A 19,510-nucleotide genomic window follows, 5' to 3' on the forward strand; every position below is an offset into this window, starting at 1 on the left:
CTGAAGCGCGGTGTAGAACATGAAAATTTTAATCCCACTACTTTATTGTGGATTCTAGTCTTCTGGTCAATACAATAATTCCATACTTGAAAATTATATAGTTATTCAGAGCAACAATGAGGGGTAATAGCAAATAGTAACTAACTACTATATAACTATGAAGAAACTAACTGATGACATTTCTGTCGAAATCTTATGGAGTATCTAGAAATGATAGACTCGTCATTGCCATCATCAGAAGATTTTTCTCCTTCAGTGATAATTGCACGAGCAGCTTTGCCTTCGCTGTCATCAGTTTGGTACTGTAAACCATTTTGCGTAGCCGCTGGTTCAACTGGCCCACGACCTTCATGGAGAATTTCGTAAATGTCATGCTGCTCGGTGTCTTTTTGACCATCTTCCTGTTCTGCAACATTTCCTCGACACTTTTGGTCCACCACACCTGCAACTGTATTGCCTTGACACTCTTGGTCCACCAATTCGTAGCCATTTTCCTGGCCTAATAAAGCATCAGATGCTACTCTCGAAGGACTTGCCTTGTTTTGTCTATGATTGGAATTGGCAATATGCAATGGTTTTGATAGCTCTGTCATTTGCTCGGTATCTGTATCTGTTGTCGATTGATAGTCAACAACTTCGTTTACACGTTCTCCATCTAGACTTACTTGATTGTCTTTACTTTCCAAGTCCACATCTTCACAAATTTTAGCAACATCCTCAACTACAGCTCTTTGTGAAGCGTCAACATCCTTTTGTTGCAATACCTCTTGAAGAACTGCTGATTGATGTCCCAAAGCAGTACGAAAAAAAGAAGCAACATTTTTTTTTACCGATGCAACGTGCTTCTTAGCTTCGAGGTATTCTGATATAGCAAGTGAATACAAGCAGAAAGGACAACAAAAGTCACCTTCATCGGTCATACTAGCCGAGGAACTCAAGCACTTGGCATGAACCACCAAAGGACAATCACTAATGTTACAACACAACAACTGACCACCCTCATTACATTTCACACAAACTGCAAGAACTCTACTGTCAGCTAATGGAAAAGAATCGTGATCGACCATACATTGCGAACTAAGAAATTCTTTTTTTCTCGTGGCAATATCTATTGTTTCATGATATCCATCACTATCACTTAACAGATCTTTCTCTTTCACATCCGGATACACACCAACCTCCATATTTGTAGCAACAGTCTTTGACATAAATCCACTAGGAGACATAGTATTTGTTTCATTTACACGATAATCATGCCCAGAGTCACACTTGGAATTGTCAGGGCTGGTGTTATGAAGGTTTCCTTCAGCAGGAGAAGGATTAGATGTTTTTGGTTCAAAAGGCAGTTCACTTCCATCTTTCACTTTCTCGACACAAACAACTTCCAGCATCTCATCATCTCGTGTACTAGCCGGCATAGTATAACAAGGAATCCCTGATTGATCCTGATGTGATTTCTTTGACCCAAAATGCACATCCTCTACAAGTTCGTCGTCCACCGAAGTTATCTGATGTTCATCCAAGCGATCAGTATCATCTCTCTCATTTTGCGGCACTCTTCTTTCAGGTGAATCTTCTAACACCTCTGTTTCATGTGAAGAAGCCACTTCCTGTCCTGAAAACGAAGTATGCGCAGAATGCTGCTTAAGCTTCTTGACATTAATGTAACCATCATCCCAACCAGGTAACTGTCTAGCCTCGTCTTCAGACGTAAAGTCAACACCACTCCTTTTAGAAGGTAACAAACTAGAGCTAGGTGGGTTCACCACTGATATTCTTCTATCATCCTCAAGTAAAGGGCTTCCTTTACCCTTCTCATTTTGGCCTCGAGGACCAGAGGAGCTAATATCAAGTCTCCCGCTGAGCTCGATACAATCCTCATTATTCAGACAAATGTTATCCCTCTTATTTATGGGTGTTAACCCACTCTTTTGCATTAAGAAATCAGCATAAGGATGTGTACCATCGAGAATTGCATCTTTCAGCTGTTCAAAAAGAAATAAAACAACCACTTTACAACCGACCATACACGACGAAGAGGATCGAAGCAAATAAATTAGAGACAAGTCTTGAATTCTCTACACCTTATGTAATGTGCAACGCATGGATGCTCTTTTTTGGTCAGTAAAGGATCTAACATCCCATTTTAACAAATCTGGTCCAGCCACTCTTAAGGAAGATTTTGGAGTCTATTTCAATGCATACCAAGTTGAAAACCAGAAAGTATGTATCAGGCTAAGTTCACTTAAAAGAACATATTGAATTACAGGGCCAAGAACTTCAGAAACCTAAATACAAAGATTTGAAACAGTATTACCTCCTTATAAATGCGTTTAAAAACATCTTCACAACTCTCAGATGAATCAAACATAACTTTTGATTCTTGAACAGGAAGAACATTTTCTCCAATATAATTTAAAGAACCAAACAAACCCTCCAAGCATTTCAATGCAACCATCTCCCCGGCATTCTTTCTAGTACCGTCAAGTAATTCTGAAACGTTATCAATTACATCTGTAAAAAGATGGAACACTGACTTGTACAATTTTAGAGCGCAAAAAAATTGATTCTAGAGCGGCTAGAGAATCGACAGTGTGAAATACCATGTAATAGAGATGGTTTCACTTCCTCGAAACTTGCAAGGGCTTCGATTGTCCAACGCCAAGCAAGAGATGAAGTAGAAGCAGATTCGGTTTTGTTCTTCATTGGGAATCAATATACACTGCACGAATTCAACAAGAAACTGCATTAGCAATACTTCCAAGTGAAGCTCTGAAGTATGAAAGGTCTACAAAGCTAACATTACCGCTAGAAAATGCAGAATCGAAAGCTAATGCCACAAGGTAGATCATCAACAGGCGATAAACACGATCATTTAGTGGCGTTCCGCCATTTTAATGAACCGTCGAAGTTAGAACACATACGATTTACATCAACCTGATGGTGGCTCGGTAATCGATGAACAAAAATTATTTAAATTCTTTTTATTTTTCTTAATTGTGAAATTTTTTCCATTATTAGTTCCAAATTTATATCCAACTTGGTAAAATTTATTTTTTTTTAATTTTTTTTATTATTATAGTTGAAAGTGAAAATTTCAAACTATGATCGAGACGGGTCTGCATGAGGCTACGATCAAGAATGAGACAAGAACGTGGAATATCTTTGAAGGCTTCCTCTGACCGAGATGATTCCCTTTAAACAATTCCACTAGTTAGAGACGAGTGTAATTCTCGGGCTACAAAAGGTTGATTATGGGCGGAAAAAAAATTGGAATGTCCCTCTGTTGAGGATTGTTGGGAGAGAAGTCCCACATCAGCTGATTAATGGGTTGATCATAGATTTAAAGTAAAGAATATATCTCCATTGGTATAACCATGAGGATTACTTAGTCGTGTAAGTAGAATCCTCAAATGTCGTTATGAGTCTCGAAAGTATAGTCAAAAGTGACTCAAGCGTTGAACAAATGGTGTATTTTGTTTGAGGGAGTCTTGAAGGTATAGTAGTCAAAAGTGCTCGAGTGTTGAACAAATGATGTAGTTTGTTCGAGAGCTCCAAAGGAGCCAAGTCTCGATTAAGGGAAGGTTGTTTGAGGGCTCCAAGGTTTCAGAGGAGGCAAGTCTCGATTAAAGGGAGGTTGTTGGAGGGCTCCGGAGAAGCTGTTCGAGGGCTCCATAAGTCTCAGGGTAGGCTCAGAGAGAAGGAGTTAGAGTCTCGATTAAGGAGAAGTTGTTCGAGATTCCCGAGAGCGTGTGAGCTTGAGAATTGTGAAGATACTCTAATGGTGAGAATTCACCAACACCATAGCGATTAGCCAATAAATTGAAAAAATGAAGCATAGATTTGGACAATGTAAATGAGATCAATTGTGAAACGAAGCTCCCAATCACAATTTCTTGGTTTCTAATGCTTCTTCAACTGCAGAGAGACCGCCTTCTCTCAACTGCGACCGCCATTAAACCTTTGCAAAACCCTCTGAACCAGAACAGCTTCGAGCAAAACTACCGCCAAATTTGCAACCATCTTCTTTCCTTCACCCATTCCCGATCACTCGCTAAAGGCCTCCAGCTCCATGCACACATCGTCAAATTTGGATTACAAACCATTCCTCTCGTTTCCCACCATCTCATCAACTTATACTCCAAAACCCAATTGCCGCTTTTTTCTCTGCAGGTTTTTACTGAAGCCCCGACAAAGTCTTCGACCACTTGGAGCTCTGTTATCTCCGCATTTGCCCAAAATGAGGCTCCATTGCTTGCCCTTGAATACTTTCGACGAATGGTGAATGTTGGGATTCGGCCAGATGATCATATTTATCCTAGCGCCACTAAGGCTTGTGGGTTTTTATGTAGGAGTGATCTTGGGAAATCTGTACATTGTCTTGTTGTCAAGACGGGATATGATTGTGATGTGTTCGTCGGAAGTTCGTTGGTGGATATGTATGCAAAATGTGGGGAGATTGGGGATGCACGCCATGTGTTCGACGAAATGCCTGAGAGGAATGTGGTGTCTTGGAGTGGGATGATTTGTGGGTATGCTCAACTGGATGAGAGTGGCGAGGCATTGACATTGTTCAAGCAAGCTTTGGTTGAGGATGTTGATGTAAATGACTTCACATTCTCCAGTGTGATCCGGGTTTGTAGCTGCTCCACACTTCTTGAATTGGGGAAGCAGATTCATGGACTGTGCTTGAAGATGAGCTTCGATTCCTCGAGCTTTGTTGGGAGTTCTTTGATTTCCTTGTATTCCAAGTGTGGGGTTATAGAAGGGGCTTATCAAGTTTTTGATGAGATACCCATCAGAAACCTGGGCATGTGGAATTCACTACTGATAGCCTGCGCTCAACATGCTCATACAGAGAGAGTGTTTGGTTTATTTGAAGAAATGGGAAGTGTGGGGATGAAACCAAATTTCATTTCCTTTTTATCTGTTCTTTATGCTTGTAGCCACGCAGGGTTGGTTGAAAAGGGCCGAGAATATTTCAATCTAATGAGAGATTATGGGATTGAACCAGAAGCTCAGCACTATGCCTCTTTGGTGGACTTGCTTGGACGAGCTGGAAAGTTACAGGAAGCAGTTTCTGTGATCAAACAAATGCCAATGCAGCCCACTGAATCTGTTTGGGGAGCTTTGTTGACAGGGTGCAGAATCCATAAAGATACAGAAATGGCAGCTTTTGTGGCTGAGAGAGTATTAGAATTGAATAGTACTAGCTCAGGTTTACATGTTTTGTTATCAAATGCATATGCTGCTGCTGGAAGATATGAAGAAGCGGCTCGGATGAGGAAAATGTTGCGCGATCGAGGAGTGAAGAAGGAGACGGGTTTGAGCTGGGTTGAGGAGGGAAATAAAGTTCATACATTCACTGCAGGTGATAGATCTCATGCTAGATGGGTAGAGATTTATCAGAAACTGGAAGAGTTGGAGGAGGAAATGGAGAAAGCTGGCTATGTTGCAGACACAAGTTTTGTGCTACGAGCAGTCGACGGCGAGGAGAAAAGCGAAACAATTCGGTTTCATAGTGAAAGACTAGCCATTGCGTTCGGGCTGATTACCTTCCCACCAGGAAGACCTATAAGAGTTATGAAGAATTTGCGTGTTTGCGGTGATTGTCATGCAGCTATAAAGTTCATGTCCAAATGCACTGGAAGAGTTCTCATTGTTAGAGACAACAACAGATTTCATCGGTTCGAGGATGGAAAATGCTCATGTGGTGACTACTGGTGATTGATATGTAATTTAAGGAGAAGATCTCGATCTACTACGTGAGGAAAGGTCAACGATTCTAAGGTAAGGATTAAACCATCGATTTTTGATATGAAAATTAATGTTTTTATCCATCGAGCTAGATCTAGATTAGATACTTATCATTATAGTTAATGGCATAGGAAGAAGTTTGATTTGAGAATTTGATATCTCTTGCAAATTGAAAAGTTCTATCATCCGAGGATCTCGACTCTTCACTATTATGTTATTTTGAATTACATTTGTTTTAGATGAGATCTTATTTGAGTCGGGTTATTTGCTTTCGGGATTAGAAGGATTAGTATTTAACTAGTATGAACAGATTATTGGAGTAGCATCTATAATGCAACTTTTAGAACAAAATATCAAAGGAGAACCAAGATAAAAGCATCCATTTCCAAGAGATTATAGAAAGATTTGGGGACATGAACATTATCTGGAGATTATTTAAACAGAACTGATACTTCAAACAAATCAACATCAATTGATTACGACTTGACCATTAGAAAATAACCCCAAATTCCCATAACCTAATCATTCCATTGGGATAACCTACAAAAGAATACAAGTGTTCTTATCTTCACATTAAAGAAGGGCCAAAAAAACCCCACTATTTGGGAATCAAGTTCCTTCTCCAAACAAGTTTCCAATCAAGCCTTTTCATAGAGTTATTGATAGTTTGTAGATTTGATGGATAAAGATATGGGAGAATAATAAGGAAGTGGGAAATGCTTGGTTTAGTGAATGAATGAAGTGATGAATTAAGATGTTAATGTGATAGGATGTTCATTACAATTAATAAACATGATGCTCCTCACAACAGGGAATTTTGAGAGAGAAAAATAATAAATGGCAACCTTATAGATCTAATTTTTTTTTTTCAAAATATTGAAAGCAAAAGAATAAAACCTAACCTGGGTTCTAAATTTTTCGACATTAATAACTAAGAGGTTTTCTCACCTTCCGGACTTTCTGTAGTACTAAAAATGGTGAAAATGAATCATCTCCTTCGAGTGAGGGAGGGTCGGGGTCACACTAATTCCCCCTCCCCCTTTGCCTTGTTACTAAGGATCTTTTTGTTCCCATGCCCGACGACAAAAATCGAAAAATAAGGCATGTTATATACCAAAATATAACTGTCGTTAACTACCTCCATCAAAACGACTTTAGTTCTGTAGCGCGACGAGATGATCGAGCTGCATTTGTTCCAGCCATGCTCCTAATGCAGCATGATCGACTGACTCCATTTGCGAGTTCACGTTAGAACTCTCACCAGAAACGAAACTATCGCCGCCCAAATTTGGATGAGCCTGCTTTTCTTTTATCTCAGTTGGAGATTCTTTCACTAGTGATTGAACCCATGATAAATCTGGCTCTTCGCCATTGTTCCCGAGCTCAAATGATGATGAACGTCGAAGTTTACCCATTTCATCCGCATTGACTGCCCAGTCAGGCCTTCCATTAGAGGGTCCCCATTTAGACCAAGAGCTTGCAGGGGAACCAACAATAGAAGCAGAATTGGCACCGAGTTCACGGGAGCTGAGGCTGCGAAACTGTTGCTGTTTCTCTCTTTGAGCTAACATGGACAAGCGTGAGCCCACTGGAGAGATGGGGGGTTCCAGATTTCGTGGAGACATCCTCCCAGATGATGGAACCCCAAAAGAGGCTTGCAATAGAGGATGATCAACATTTTTAGGAGAGAAATTTGTATTGATTGGTGACAACATATTCTGTTGCTGCTGAAACTGATTGATAACTGCTGATTTGTGTGTAGGGGAGAAAACAGCTGAAGACAGAGCTTGATCAGAGTATCTGGGAGATGAACTCTCAGCAGAGAAGAGATCGTCAAGATTTGAAGGGGTCATAGTTTTCAGTCGACCAGAACGGCTCAAAGAATTTGAACTTAATGGCGGTTGAGAAAGACAATTCAAGTCATTAACGAGCTGCTGCTGCTGCTGCAGTTCGAAATCACTCAGATAATCAAAGTCCTCGACAGGAATATCTCTTGCACTCAAGGAAGATCTTAGGCGGCTGGATTGAATATTGCTTCCTGGTAGAAGCAAGGCAGGTACATTTGGTTGGGGCCAAGCCACGGACGGATGAGACATGCCATTGGCAGATGGAGACATCGGAGGAGTGAACGGTGATGGAGACATCACAGGGACCGAAGATGGAGAACCAGGTAGAAGGTTCATGACTGTAGTATAATCCATAGCAGAAGCCCCAGAAGTACAAGAACGTGGTGAGGGAACAGCAGAGCCAGTCGAAACATACAGAGGTCGCAGTTCCTCAGTGGTGTGTGCAAAGAAGCAAACTCTCCTTGAGCAATTCGTGCCATCTTTGCAAAGGCGGGTTCGATATTGTGCTGGGTGTAGCCAACACTCAAACACCCCATGAGCATATTCGCACATATCTCCCCGTCTGCAAGCGCCCTTCCGAAAATCAGGACAGGTTACACAGCTATAATGGAATTTTCTAGGATCCCTCCTCCTCGCATTTTCTCCAGGGTGGACAAAGGGACACTCGGTCCAATCATGAGAGTAGGCACGTGAGCATGGTCGAACCTTGAACGAATACATTCGGAATTCATCAGTTGAGTAGATACTGTTCTTGATATCTGGAAGAGAAAGATCAACAGGGTATTCTTTCTTCTCAGATGCAGGATACATTGAAAAATCACTTAGTTTCGACTTTGTTGGAGATGAAACTAACTCCGATGTGAACGAGGGAGCATTCAGAGGAGACGAAGGGCGAGGAGATAGAGAATTTCTCACACCTGTTAAAACATCAAGATTTCCATCACCAGAGAAACCATTTGTCTTAAGAAGTTCAGTAAGTGTTGATTTAAGCTCAGCGTGCCTTAGTGGGGCAACAACCACATCAACCGGTCGATGTCCATTCCCATCAACCATATTAGGATCAGCACCAGCAGCTAAGAGCAGCTTCACTACATCTACAGCATTTGCAGCCCCACCGGAGGCTGCACAGTGAAGGGCAGTGCTTCTATCAAGTCCAACAGTGCGGTTCACATCAGCACAAGAAAGAGAAAGAATAAGCTTCAGAACCTCAATGCTACCATAAGTAGCAGCAACCATTAAAGGAGTTCTCTGCTCATTAGTCATCTGCTTCGAGCCTCGTAACCGACCATACCAGAAACCAATCTCATCAATACCAGAAAGATCACGCTCAATCGATCTCTTGAAGGCATCAACGTCATCATTAGCAGCAAGCTCAAGCAAGCTCGAAAAGGCATCTTCCGTTTCAACAGTCAAGTTATTCATGGTTGAGTCCAAGGGCTTAAGCAATCAAATGTACAGAAGAAATTACTCAAAGACGATATGGGCTTCAGCTCCAAACCACAAAACATGCTTCCTTCATTGAGAGAGAATGGCAGCTGAACTCAAGAAACCATGCCACAAAAAAGAGTTCAAAATTTAAGATGAGAAACAATCAACATGACAGTATAAAAAGAGGAAGGAACAGTAAGCAAATTACTGGAGCAGAATAAGATTCCAGTAACTAAAAATATAAAACACAAAAAATGAATCATATATAGGAAAGAGAAGTGGGTATCATCAAACGAATATGAAGATAAGAGCTTTAATCAGATTCAGCAGATTCTATGGGCACTAAAATACAGACAAATTCCTAGAACAGGTTCCTAAATTCTATTAGAAGAAAAAGAAAACTCAAGAACACAAGAAATGGAAATACAAATTGCTAAAAAGAATCTTTTATTTTATGTTCACGATTACGGGGAAAATTACGAACACGATCAAAACCGTTAGTTATTCTCATAATGATCCTAAATCCTTAATCCAGAATTAGTAGAAAAAAAATATTTCTGAATTTGAATTATTTTTCAAGGAGTTTATCCTGAATTTAATTTATATTTCAAAAAATAGTAAACAAACAAAAATAAAAATAAAATTCTTTTTTAGGAGTCAACAGTCAATAGTAATTTTGTAAAAACAAAAATATAAACTCTATATTAAGAATTAGGACTACAAGAAGAAGAAAAAAAAATCCCTCAGGATACTCGATTTCCAAGCGATCCAAGGCATTAAATCCAAAAACCAAAACAAAATGGATCAAACACCAGACTCAGACAAACAAAAACAGAAAAATTCGAAGAATCAAACCATGGATCGATCATCAAACAGTCCTTCGCAAAATCAAGTTCAATCCAAATCCCAAAATCACAAGAACATGGTAAAAATCAACAAATATCAGCTAAGATCATTCAAAGAGCAATCGAAGTGTTTCCAAATGTTTCCATTTCGTTAGATTGCAAGAACATCGCGAATCAGAGCGAGAGACGAAAAGAACATCGCAACTAGGTATCGAAGAAGAGGGAGAAAAAATCATACCAAAAACTAGAGGAGAAAAGGAAGTGAGCGATGATTCAACGAGCGAGAGAGATCGATCCAAAGCTTGGAAGAGAGCGTTTGACTCTGGGGAGTGAGAAACTGCGAGTAGAGAGAGCGAAGAAGACGAGAGCTTGTTCTTCCTCCATCTCCAACCCCAATGTTTTTGCTTTCTCATGGAAAATAAAATAATTGTAATTTAAAATACCCAAAAAAAAAAAAAAAAAAAAAAAAAAAAAACTTTATTCATTTTTCTTTTTTATTTATTTATTAAATTATATTATTTTCCTCGTTTGAGAAAATCGCCTATCCGATATCAGCAAAAGAGGACTCAAGGGGAAAAAACATAAAAACAAAGCGCACTGGGTAATGTTCCCCTACTGCGCATTCATATTCCGTATTCAACCCTTTTTCTACTCATCCAATGACATCTCGCCACGAGATCAATGAGCGGTAGTTTCGTCATTTAAGTATAGCGTGGGATCATCCGATTTGTTGGATCACGATAAAATTATGAGGCTGCACACAGGAAGTTGAAGCCTTGGAAATAATTTAACCGCACCCATTTGTGTCAAATTCCAGGCAAATTCATCCTAAATTCACTCGACATGAAAGTTAAAGTGGATGCGGGCGGTAATCCACTGCGACCCGCCACACTATAATCTTCTAAAGTATCTAATGACGTGGCGAAAATATTATTTTCGTCTTGTATTTTCATCCATTTTTTATTTTTAAAAACCATACTTATTTTCTCACCTTACATTTTAATTCATATTTGATTAAAAAAAGGTCTTTAGAAAATAATTCTTTTAATTTCCGAAATTTGTCTGAGTTTTTTAAAACACCCTAACCAATAGATAATAAAATAAATACAAAATATATATTAACAAATAATTACCTGTCTTAAATATTTTTTTATAAATTTTAAAAATATATTTATATTATCTTATTATTTACTTAATTAAAAAAAAAAACTTTTTCAAAGAGTAAAATAATCTTATTGATAATTTTAGAAAAATAAAATAAAATTGAATATGCAGCTCGCACGTGGGAAAGGTGGCCAATGGAAAAGGGGTACGTGGTGGAACAGTGTGGGCATGAATGCAGAGGATAAAAAAAATGGGGATTTGGGGGAGAACCGGGAACCGGGGAGAACGGTGGAATAGAAAGACGGATAACCGGTTAGGTAAGTAAAGAGGGAAGAAAAGGGAACAGGGAGATCCCGGTGATGGGCGCGCGCGTGCGTGAGGTCGAATAAATCAGAATGTAATGAAGGCTGGCGTCCGCCAATAAGATAGATTCGGGCTCTGGATCTTATCGTACGGAAGCGGACATCAGATGGTAGTCAATTCCGGTTAATTGACGAGTCAAATCACAAAGATTGGGAAAATAAATTAAGTATATTATTTTTAAAAAAATAAAAATTAATTGGTTTCCATTTATAAAATTATAAATAACACCAAAAAAAAAAAATCTAGTATCAATTAAATTATTATTTAATATTTGATGCAATTTATTAAAAAAATACAATAAGTTCGTACCTTATATTATAAAAAATAATAATAATAAATTGACTAAATTTGAATAATTTTAGTAGGTTAATTAAAATAAAATAATATAATATTTTTCATGTATTTATTAATTTATAAGGAAGCTTGGAAAAAAAAGGGAAAAAGTTGAGTAATGTGGGCTATTATGGGAGTTGACCAAAAATAATAAAGTTGGAAGGAGGGGAATTATAGGGTACGGCGCGGTAGTAGGGGAAGAATGGTGTGAGGAGGTGGGGCCCAGGTGGTGGGACCAACTCCAGATTTTGCAGTTAAGACGTGGAAGAACGAAGAAGAAAATAATTATACATATATATATATATTTATTTATTTATTTATTTATTTATTTTAATAATTAAAATCTAGGAACGAAGGGAACAATCACGTGCCTTTCAAACACAAAAACAAAGTGGATAAGGACAACGTTGGACTCGACCTTCCTGAGTGTCCTGCCATTTCACACCCGACCCGACCCGACCCGACTCGGCTCGATTTTTTTTTTTTTTTTTTTAATTTAATTTTATTGCTTTTATTGTGGTAATATTGGAAATTCAAATTTAACTTTTTCTTATTAATAAATGCGTGTTTAATCAAATTTAACTTTCTGGGTAATTTTAATTTTATTATTTATAATTATTGGCATGAAAAAATACAAATTTTTTAAATTAATATATTTAAGGAACTCATTTTTTTAATATTAAAATGGCATATAAAGGTGACGAAAAACTGCCCAAAAATAATAATAATAATAAATAATTTAAACTGTAAAGGGAGAAATAAAACAAGGAAAAAGAAAAAGGAGGGGTAAAATTGAAATATTGTTTTCATATTTTCCTAAAAAGAAGTGAAAAAAGAAAGCATTTTTAAATTTTTTATTAATTTTAAAACACAAGCTTCCAATTTATTAAAAAAAATATGGTAGATTGAGAAGAAGAGAAAATAGAAAAATAATTAATTTTCTTAAAAAAAAAAAAAAAAATTTAAAAAAAAGTTTATAAAACGGTGGGGCCCACAGAAGTGTGGGTATGTTTTTTCATTGCGTGGTGGGGCCAAGGGAGACACGTGGCAAATAATGGTTGCATCGACGGCTGCAATCAGAAGATTATTTTTGTGTGTTTGGTGGTGGAATTATTAATAATTAAAGAGGGTTAAGTTATTGGAGTGAAAATGAAAGGATAAGCAAATAATAATAATAATAATAAATAAAACGATTGACCATTTTACCCATGACTGTAATTTTGAGTTAAATTTTATTTAGAAAAAAATCAATTTTTGATTTGTTTTAACTTTATTTTATTCACTTTATATTGATTTTGTTTTTAATTTATGTTTTTTTTAATTGTAATTAAAAAATTATAAAAAATTTAAATTTAAATATCTAACTATTTTATTTTTTATTATTTAAATAATATTAATTTGATTTGGTTGATTATCTGTTTAGGAATGTTATGAAAATCTAATCTAAGCAAGTTTTTCAAATGAAAAAAAAATTAATTTTTTTTATTTTTAAAATTTAACTAACAATTCAAATATTTAATTAGAGTATATAAAAATTATTATAAATAAATTGTGAGAAAGTGAAAATAGTGGTTATGAGCTTAATTTTTAAAAATAAAAAATTAAATAGTTTTTTTTTATTATTATTTTATGTTTTTATTTGTTTTAGATAATTATATTTTTGTTGGAGAGATTTTAATTTTGTAGATGAAATATATCTTTAATAAAAAAAAGTACCTTATCCATGGAACAAGCGTCCAATGTCCATGCGTTGGCCGAAGGAATGAACAGGTGCTCGACTCGACGTTCACTTGTTTTAGGTATTTTTTGAGTATACGTCGTGAGTGAGAGAAGTGAAGAGTAAGAGGAAACATACGAGGAGAAGAAGAAGAGGAGAAAGAAAAGAAGAAAGAACGAGAGGAAAGACGGTTTATGAAGATAGTCTTTCACTCTGAGAAGCAGTTCGAGATAAATAGGTAACATAGTCACATCGCAGAGAATGTCGGGAAACCTCAAAACTATAAAGTGTTGAATCCAGATTCTAAATTCTAATTTAAATATCGAGTATCAGACGTTACAAAGACGGGTTTTTTCTCCTTTTTTTTTTTATAATTTTATTTTTCACGTTTTGTTCATTTCAAATGCACAATAACATCGATCTCTACAAATTACCTAACAATAATTCTCAATAACAATTTTAGAAATAAAAAACACAAATGTTGTCTTAATCTTCTAGAACAAATCGTTTAGTGTTCTTAAATATTTTATTCCTACCATATAGACATATGTATGTAATTGGATCATATTGAATGGCCTCCATGTTTGGTAGATTTGCTTCAATTTCAATTTTTCTTAATTTTGAATCTCATTGATTTCTTTTTCTATGTTTTTTTGGCCCTTTCCTTATTTTGATTTTCAAACTTTTGCTTCACTTTCAAACTATAATCGAAAATCGGCCAATCGAACATCGGGCCGATTTGAAGCTAGACCTAAAAAGGTTTATTCATACCCTTTATGCGGAATTTGTAAGTCTCTTTTTCTTATTATTTTTAATTTTAAGAAAAACTTAAATATAAACACTACCTACGTGCGATCTCACATCGGTTGGAGAGAGGAACGAAACATTCTTGTAAAGGTGTGAAAACTTCTCCTTATTAGACACGCTTTAAAATTGTGAAGTTGATGCCGATACGTAGCTGGTCAAAGTGAACATATCTGCTAGCAATGGAATTTGACTGTTATAAATAGTATCAGAGGCAGACACCGGGTGACGTGCCAACAAGAACGCTAGCCCCCAAAGGGGTGAATTGTGAGATCCCACATCAATTGGAGAGGGGAACTAAGCAATCCTTATAAAGGTGTAAAACCTCTTCCTAGTAAATGCGTTTTAAAATTGTGAAGCTAAATACGTAACGAGTCAAAGTAGACAATATCTGCTAGTAATGGATTTGAGCCGATAACCTAAGAGTGAAGCAATGAAAATAATGTTGTCTAATCATAAAAGTGACAACAAAATTTCAAATAAATTTTAAAAAAATATTAATCAAAGTGTGCATCTTACCACTTTATCAAATCTTAAGTTTAGTTTGATGCATATTGTTGTTCATAAGTTGTAATACTTTATAAATTAGTCAGACAAAGCATGCTGAATATTGTATGGTGGAATGACAAAGATTGATGCATCTATGGCCACAAATTATAAATTAATCAAACAATTTGAATGACCCAATCAATACTATAGGTAATTATAATCATAATCAGTATGAATTTTGTGTATTTCGAATATGAAATTTCATTGAAACGAGGGGTAGGGTTAACGACAAAAAATATAAGCATATCATAGAATATCATGTTCAATAGAATGCGTCTAAAAAAAATTACGTAATGTTAGACTTGAATGAGTACGACTTTCTAAGTGCGAATAAATTAATTATAAAGCCTAAATTTGTTTATATTCATAAGTTGGTTCATAAAAATTAATGGTGAGTTCTATAAACATGTAACTTTTTCTTCTTTTTCGATTTCTATCCCGACTAACCTTGGCCAGAACTACGTGTGCAAATTTCCCTAGAACAAAGTTACTGTCTGGCATGAGCTTTAACCATTGAGAGAGCTTCCAACTCTTTCTCTTTCTGACATCCTAAATCATCTTAAAAATCCGGGCTAGAACGTTTTTCCCCTCAATTTGAAAGATAGTTCTTGCCAAGTAAGTTTGGGGGAGTGGAAAGATTTCCTCTAATCTCTAGATTGATAGAGCGTTGTACTCATTATAAAAAGTCCAATATTTACTATATAAAGATTTCTCATAGACTCTTGGAGCATGGTGTAACAGCCGGGCTTGAGCTGTTACACTTTGGCCCCGAGTACAGGCAAGATTGAGCTGGATGACTTGGTCTAGTGTAGAGGTCAGTTGGTTGTGGGTTGTGTCATAGACGACTGAACATGCATGCATAGACGACATGTGTGGTCGAACAAGCTTGGATTCCGCACAAGCAATACTCGGTTGACGAAAACAAACCTCGCCTAAGGTCCGACAAAGCCACAAAATTGGGCGAAAAATGTAGATGGGGCTTGAGTTTCCCCCTTAAGGCTGGTCGTGAGCGTGTCAAGATCACGACGCTGCACGGTTGAAAAAGTACAACCGTGACACATGGTTTTCCAAAATCCCAAATCAAAAGATTATTTTAAAATTTCTCTCCTCCTTCATGGGAGGGCCTTGAAAGTGATTTTGAAAGGAATAAAATTATTAAAAATATCTTACAAGTTAGCAACCGGTTCCAATAGGCTGAACTCTAGAGAGGTAGGACCCCAGTCAGTATCACTACGTGCATAAGCAACCGCATAAACTTAATAAATGACTATAAAATTCCTAATTTGAGAAAGCAGCTCCAGGGTTTTTCAGGGTAAAACAATGCATTGAACCCAACTTTCAAGTAATCATCAGACTTTCAAGTTTCAAGTATAGAGAGGGAAAAATAACCTTTCAGATGCATACCAGATCTTTCTCATTCTTGTTTAAAGAATTTGAGAGAAAAACTCCTCCAGATCATTTGCGACCGCTCCAAGTTTTTGAGAAAAAACTGCATCTTTCACATCGATGTTGTTCGTATATACATCGGCCGCCTTGATCTCCATGTACTCATACAGGTTGTGAATAGTTCCATCTGATATCCAGGACAGTACATGAGGAAACATCAAAAGAATATCGTCATCAACCTTAAGTTCAAACAAGAAAAGCCAAGGACATTCAATAGGATATTCTATCTAGTAACATTTTAGATTTCAAACTTTAAAACTGGTTTTGAACAATAAACTAAAAATCAAAATGAATGGTTTCTTCCATGTGGGATCTCACATCGGTTGGGGAGAAGAATGAAACATTCTTTGTAAGGATGTGGAAACCTCTCCCTAGCGGACGCGTTTTAAGACCCTCGAAACCCTCGAGGGAAAGCTCAAAAGGGAAAGCCTAAAGAGGACAATACTGCTAGTGGTGGGCTTGAGCTGTTACAAATGGTATTAGAGCCAGACATGGGGTGATGTGCCAGTAAGGAGGCTAAGCCCCAGAGGGGGGTGGACATGAAATGGTGTGCCAACAAGGACGCTGGCCCCAATGGGGGGTGGATTGAGGGGTTCTACATCGATTGGAGAAGGGAACGAGTGTCAGCGAGGATGCTGGGCCCTGAAGGGGAGTGGATTGTGAGATCCCACATCGGTTGGGGGAGGATAATGAAACATTCTTTATAAGGGTGTGGAAACCTCTCCCTAGCAAACGCGTTTTAAAAACTTTGAGGGGAAGCCCAAAAGGGAAAGCCTAAATAGGACAATATCGGCTAGCAATGGGTTTGGGCCGTTACAAGGTACCTCTCCCCCACTTGAAAAAAAAAGGCATTTCTCCAAGAGGACAGACGTTTTTTAAACTTTTCCGAGAAACACACCTTAAATTATGAACAAGAGGAAGCCCAAGGCCAAATGTTCACCTCACAACCCAAGAGAGACGCCGAAGAAGACAGCTTAGAGAGTTCACAAATAATAGACAGGTTGGATGACATAGCCACAATCATCATGTAAACCAATAGTAAGCTTTCTAGTTCCTAAAACTCCTTACAAATATGGTAGGGAAGCCTGGTCTAGAAATTGATCCACTTAAGACAAATAAGTGACAAAGCAAAGCATGCAACCATGGTGTTTTATTCAACACGTAATTTTCCAGAATCGTTTATGCCCAATTTAAGAGTTCTCAAGTTTTTCAACACAGTTCTTCGCCAAAAAATAATAAAATAAACAAACAAATAAATAAAAATGAAACTCAGAAGCAATCACCAACCAGTTTATCATCAAAACAAACAATGCATCAACGGCGTACACGAACATGATATTTGATTACCCATTAGGGGCAGGCATTTACCTTCAGCAACAATGGCTTCATAGTCAGGGGGTTTAGCAATCCAATTTCCATTGGAATCTTTCATGTGCCTTCTATCAGATGCGAAGTGACGAAAAAATATTGGAGCATGGATGATTCTGAAAAGCCTGTCCCCAGGAATAGCAGCTTTTGATTAAAAATTTGATCAACATGAGTCAAGCTTGAGTTACACTTTTAAGAACACATAGTCCCAAATGTTTTTCGACCAATAAAATGCAACGACCTGATAATTGTGACGTATGCATTAGGAAAAAAAAAAAAGTTGTAGCTGACGGGCTTTACCTTTGATACTCGGGGGAGATTTGAAACGATGGCCTGATAGCTTGCGACACGTAGCTGCCCAGAGGGATAGGTAAAGGAAGAGTGGAGTCTAAATCCCACACTATAAAAGGAAATTCACCTTCTGTTTTTCTCTGTCAATTGAAATGAGCTCAACATCTCAAAAGTAGAAAACAATAAAAGCTTGCAACAATGATCAAAATAAAGATCTGATGCAACTTGCTGAGTAATTACGACTCGAACAACTATTATTAAAGCAGGATAGACTATCTTACCTGAACGCAAATCACATGGTAATCCCACAAAACAAGACCATCTTCTCTTTTGCTGGCTTTTTGATGCCAAAGGGGAATCTAAACAATTTTTTTGGGGGAGTGGGAGGAGTTAGAATTATAATTTGTTAACAAGGATTTCACTCAGGGAAAGAGGAATTTTAACAAAATTTTATCTAACCTGAACAAAATGATCAATACCGGGCTTAAAAGTAATCTTGTTCGAGAGCAAATACTTTCATTTGCAATAAGAAACAAGACAACAATTTCATTGATAAAATGAAATGAAAAGAGAAACAAGAGAAGCCTTTCAGAAACCCGTAGGGCAAAAGATTAAAAATCACATCCAAGTGAGAGCTACACAAGAGATTGTGTAGTTACAAATATGAATTAGAACGGGAACTCCAACAGGAAACAATGAAAACTACGAGGTGCCAAATGTTTTTAACCGTCTTCTACTATTCTAAACAGCTTTCTGTTTCTTTCTATGAACTTTCGATAAGAGAACATGAATAGAATTCCTCAAGAATCTTCATATCTGTAACAGCCCAAGCCCAACACTAGCAGATATTATCCGACTTGGCCCGTTACGTATCGTCGTCAGCCTCACGGTTTTAGAACGCGTATGCTAGGGAGAGGTTTCCACACCCTTATAAGGAATACTTCGTTCCTCTCTTCAACCATGTGGGATCTCACAATCCACCCCCCTTGGGGCCCAATGTCCTCGCTGGCACACCGTTCGATGTCTGACTCTGATACCATTGTAACAGTCCAACCTCGCCACTAACAAATATTATCCGCTTTGGCCCGTTGCATATCGCTGTCAGCCTCACGGTTTTAAAAAGCGTATGCTAGGGAGAGGTTTCCACACCCTTATAAGGAATGCTTCGTTCCCCTCTCCAACCAATGTAGGATCTCACAATCCACCCCCCTCGGGGGCCAGCGTCCTCGCTGGCACACCGTTCAGTGCTCGACTCTGATACCATCTGTAACAGCCCAAGCTCACTGCCAACAAATATTGTCCGCTTTGGCCCGTTACGTATCGCCGTCGACCTCACGATTTTAAAACATGTCAACTAGGGAGAGGTTTCCACACTCTTATAAAGAATGTTTCGTTCCTCCTCTCCAACCAGTATGAGATCTCACAATATCACTGTTAAACCTAGGGCTACCAATGGCCAAAAATGATACTTCGAATAGCAATAAGAAATGCCTAGAGTCCTTTAGCAGAACTTATTCATCCTCAGAAATGGCCAAAACACTAGAGAAAGAATAACATACGTGCCTGCTTCTTCTCATTAGAAATGAAAACAACAAAAAGATCAGCTCCCGTTGCATCATCCATTCTGTTTGTACATAATTTCTTGCATAGAAAATATA

The 19,510-nt window shown here is 37.6% G+C and overlaps 4 protein-coding genes across 12 annotated transcripts in view; 1 reads left to right on the forward strand and 3 right to left on the reverse strand.

Moving 5' to 3' along the window:
* Positions 1 to 22: 22 nt before the first annotated feature.
* LOC111790548 (uncharacterized) lies at positions 23 to 2,967 on the reverse strand. Of its 5 annotated transcripts, none has more exons than XM_023671491.2 (5): positions 2,807 to 2,967; positions 2,604 to 2,722; positions 2,318 to 2,493; positions 2,085 to 2,189; positions 23 to 1,985 (listed from the first exon to the last, which is right to left on the reverse strand). In XM_023671491.2, exons 2-5 carry the CDS (start codon positions 2,704 to 2,706, stop codon positions 156 to 158), a joined length of 2,214 nt encoding a protein of 737 aa, XP_023527259.2. In that variant the 5' UTR covers positions 2,707 to 2,722; positions 2,807 to 2,967; the 3' UTR covers positions 23 to 155. The 5 variants fall into 5 exon arrangements, with proteins under 5 accessions (XP_023527259.2, XP_023527258.2, XP_086978985.1 ...); XM_023671490.2 differs by having other exon boundaries at positions 2,318 to 2,514; XM_087122859.1 differs by having other exon boundaries at positions 2,318 to 2,532.
* Positions 2,968 to 3,735: 768 nt separating this feature from the next.
* Positions 3,736 to 5,995, forward strand: MEF1 (mitochondrial RNAediting factor 1). The gene has a single exon (XM_023671494.2). The coding sequence runs from the start codon at positions 3,907 to 3,909 to the stop codon at positions 5,725 to 5,727; it is 1,821 nt and encodes a 606-aa protein (XP_023527262.1). The 5' UTR covers positions 3,736 to 3,906; the 3' UTR covers positions 5,728 to 5,995.
* Positions 5,996 to 6,481: 486 nt separating this feature from the next.
* On the reverse strand, positions 6,482 to 10,305 carry LOC111790551 (zinc finger CCCH domain-containing protein 30). 2 transcript variants are annotated; one of them, XM_023671495.2, is made up of 2 exons: positions 10,116 to 10,305; positions 6,482 to 9,139 (listed from the first exon to the last, which is right to left on the reverse strand). In XM_023671495.2, exon 2 carries the CDS (start codon positions 9,024 to 9,026, stop codon positions 6,912 to 6,914), a length of 2,115 nt encoding a protein of 704 aa, XP_023527263.1. In that variant the 5' UTR covers positions 9,027 to 9,139; positions 10,116 to 10,305; the 3' UTR covers positions 6,482 to 6,911. The 2 variants fall into 2 exon arrangements, with proteins under 2 accessions (XP_023527263.1, XP_023527264.1); XM_023671496.2 differs by having other exon boundaries at positions 6,482 to 9,144.
* Positions 10,306 to 15,879: 5,574 nt separating this feature from the next.
* The window catches only part of LOC111790552 (amino-terminal glutamine amidohydrolase), a 4,135-nt gene continuing 504 nt past the window's right edge, over positions 15,880 to 19,510 (reverse strand). For 2 of the 4 annotated variants that reach the window (XM_023671497.2, XM_023671500.2), the window contains exons 2-6: positions 19,416 to 19,510; positions 18,134 to 18,211; positions 17,862 to 17,992; positions 17,562 to 17,686; positions 15,880 to 16,320 (exon numbers count right to left, since the gene is read on the reverse strand). The exon at positions 19,416 to 19,510 is cut by the window's right edge and continues 11 nt beyond it. In XM_023671497.2, the coding sequence (XP_023527265.1) occupies positions 16,172 to 16,320; positions 17,562 to 17,686; positions 17,862 to 17,992; positions 18,134 to 18,211; positions 19,416 to 19,510 (578 nt within the window). In that variant the 3' untranslated portion in view covers positions 15,880 to 16,171. Of the gene's footprint in view, positions 16,321 to 17,561; positions 17,687 to 17,861; positions 17,993 to 18,133; positions 18,212 to 18,311; positions 18,366 to 19,411 lie in introns of all 4 variants that reach the window. The other 2 variants (XM_087122578.1, XM_023671501.2) reach the window with 2 other exon arrangements.

The sequence above is a fragment of the Cucurbita pepo genome, chromosome 3 (genome assembly GCF_057944985.1).
Source record: "Cucurbita pepo subsp. pepo isolate OVF chromosome 3, ASM5794498v1, whole genome shotgun sequence".
NCBI classification, from domain to species: Eukaryota; Viridiplantae; Streptophyta; class Magnoliopsida; order Cucurbitales; family Cucurbitaceae; genus Cucurbita; species Cucurbita pepo.

Coding starts and splice junctions, on each gene's coding strand:
- LOC111790551 (XM_023671495.2), bottom strand. CDS start 9,026: ATGAATAACTTGACTGTTGAAACGGAAGATGCCTTTTCGAGCTTGCTT.
- MEF1 (XM_023671494.2), top strand. CDS start 3,907: ATGCTTCTTCAACTGCAGAGAGACCGCCTTCTCTCAACTGCGACCGCC.
- LOC111790548 (XM_087122859.1), bottom strand. CDS start 2,706: ATGAAGAACAAAACCGAATCTGCTTCTACTTCATCTCTTGCTTGGCGT. Junction 2,533..2,603: donor GAAACCATCTCTATTACATG/GTATTTCACACT, acceptor TGTACAAGTCAG/TGTTCCATCTTTTTACAGAT. Junction 1,986..2,084: donor TGCGTTGCACATTACATAAG/GTGTAGAGAATT, acceptor CTTTTTGAACAG/CTGAAAGATGCAATTCTCGA.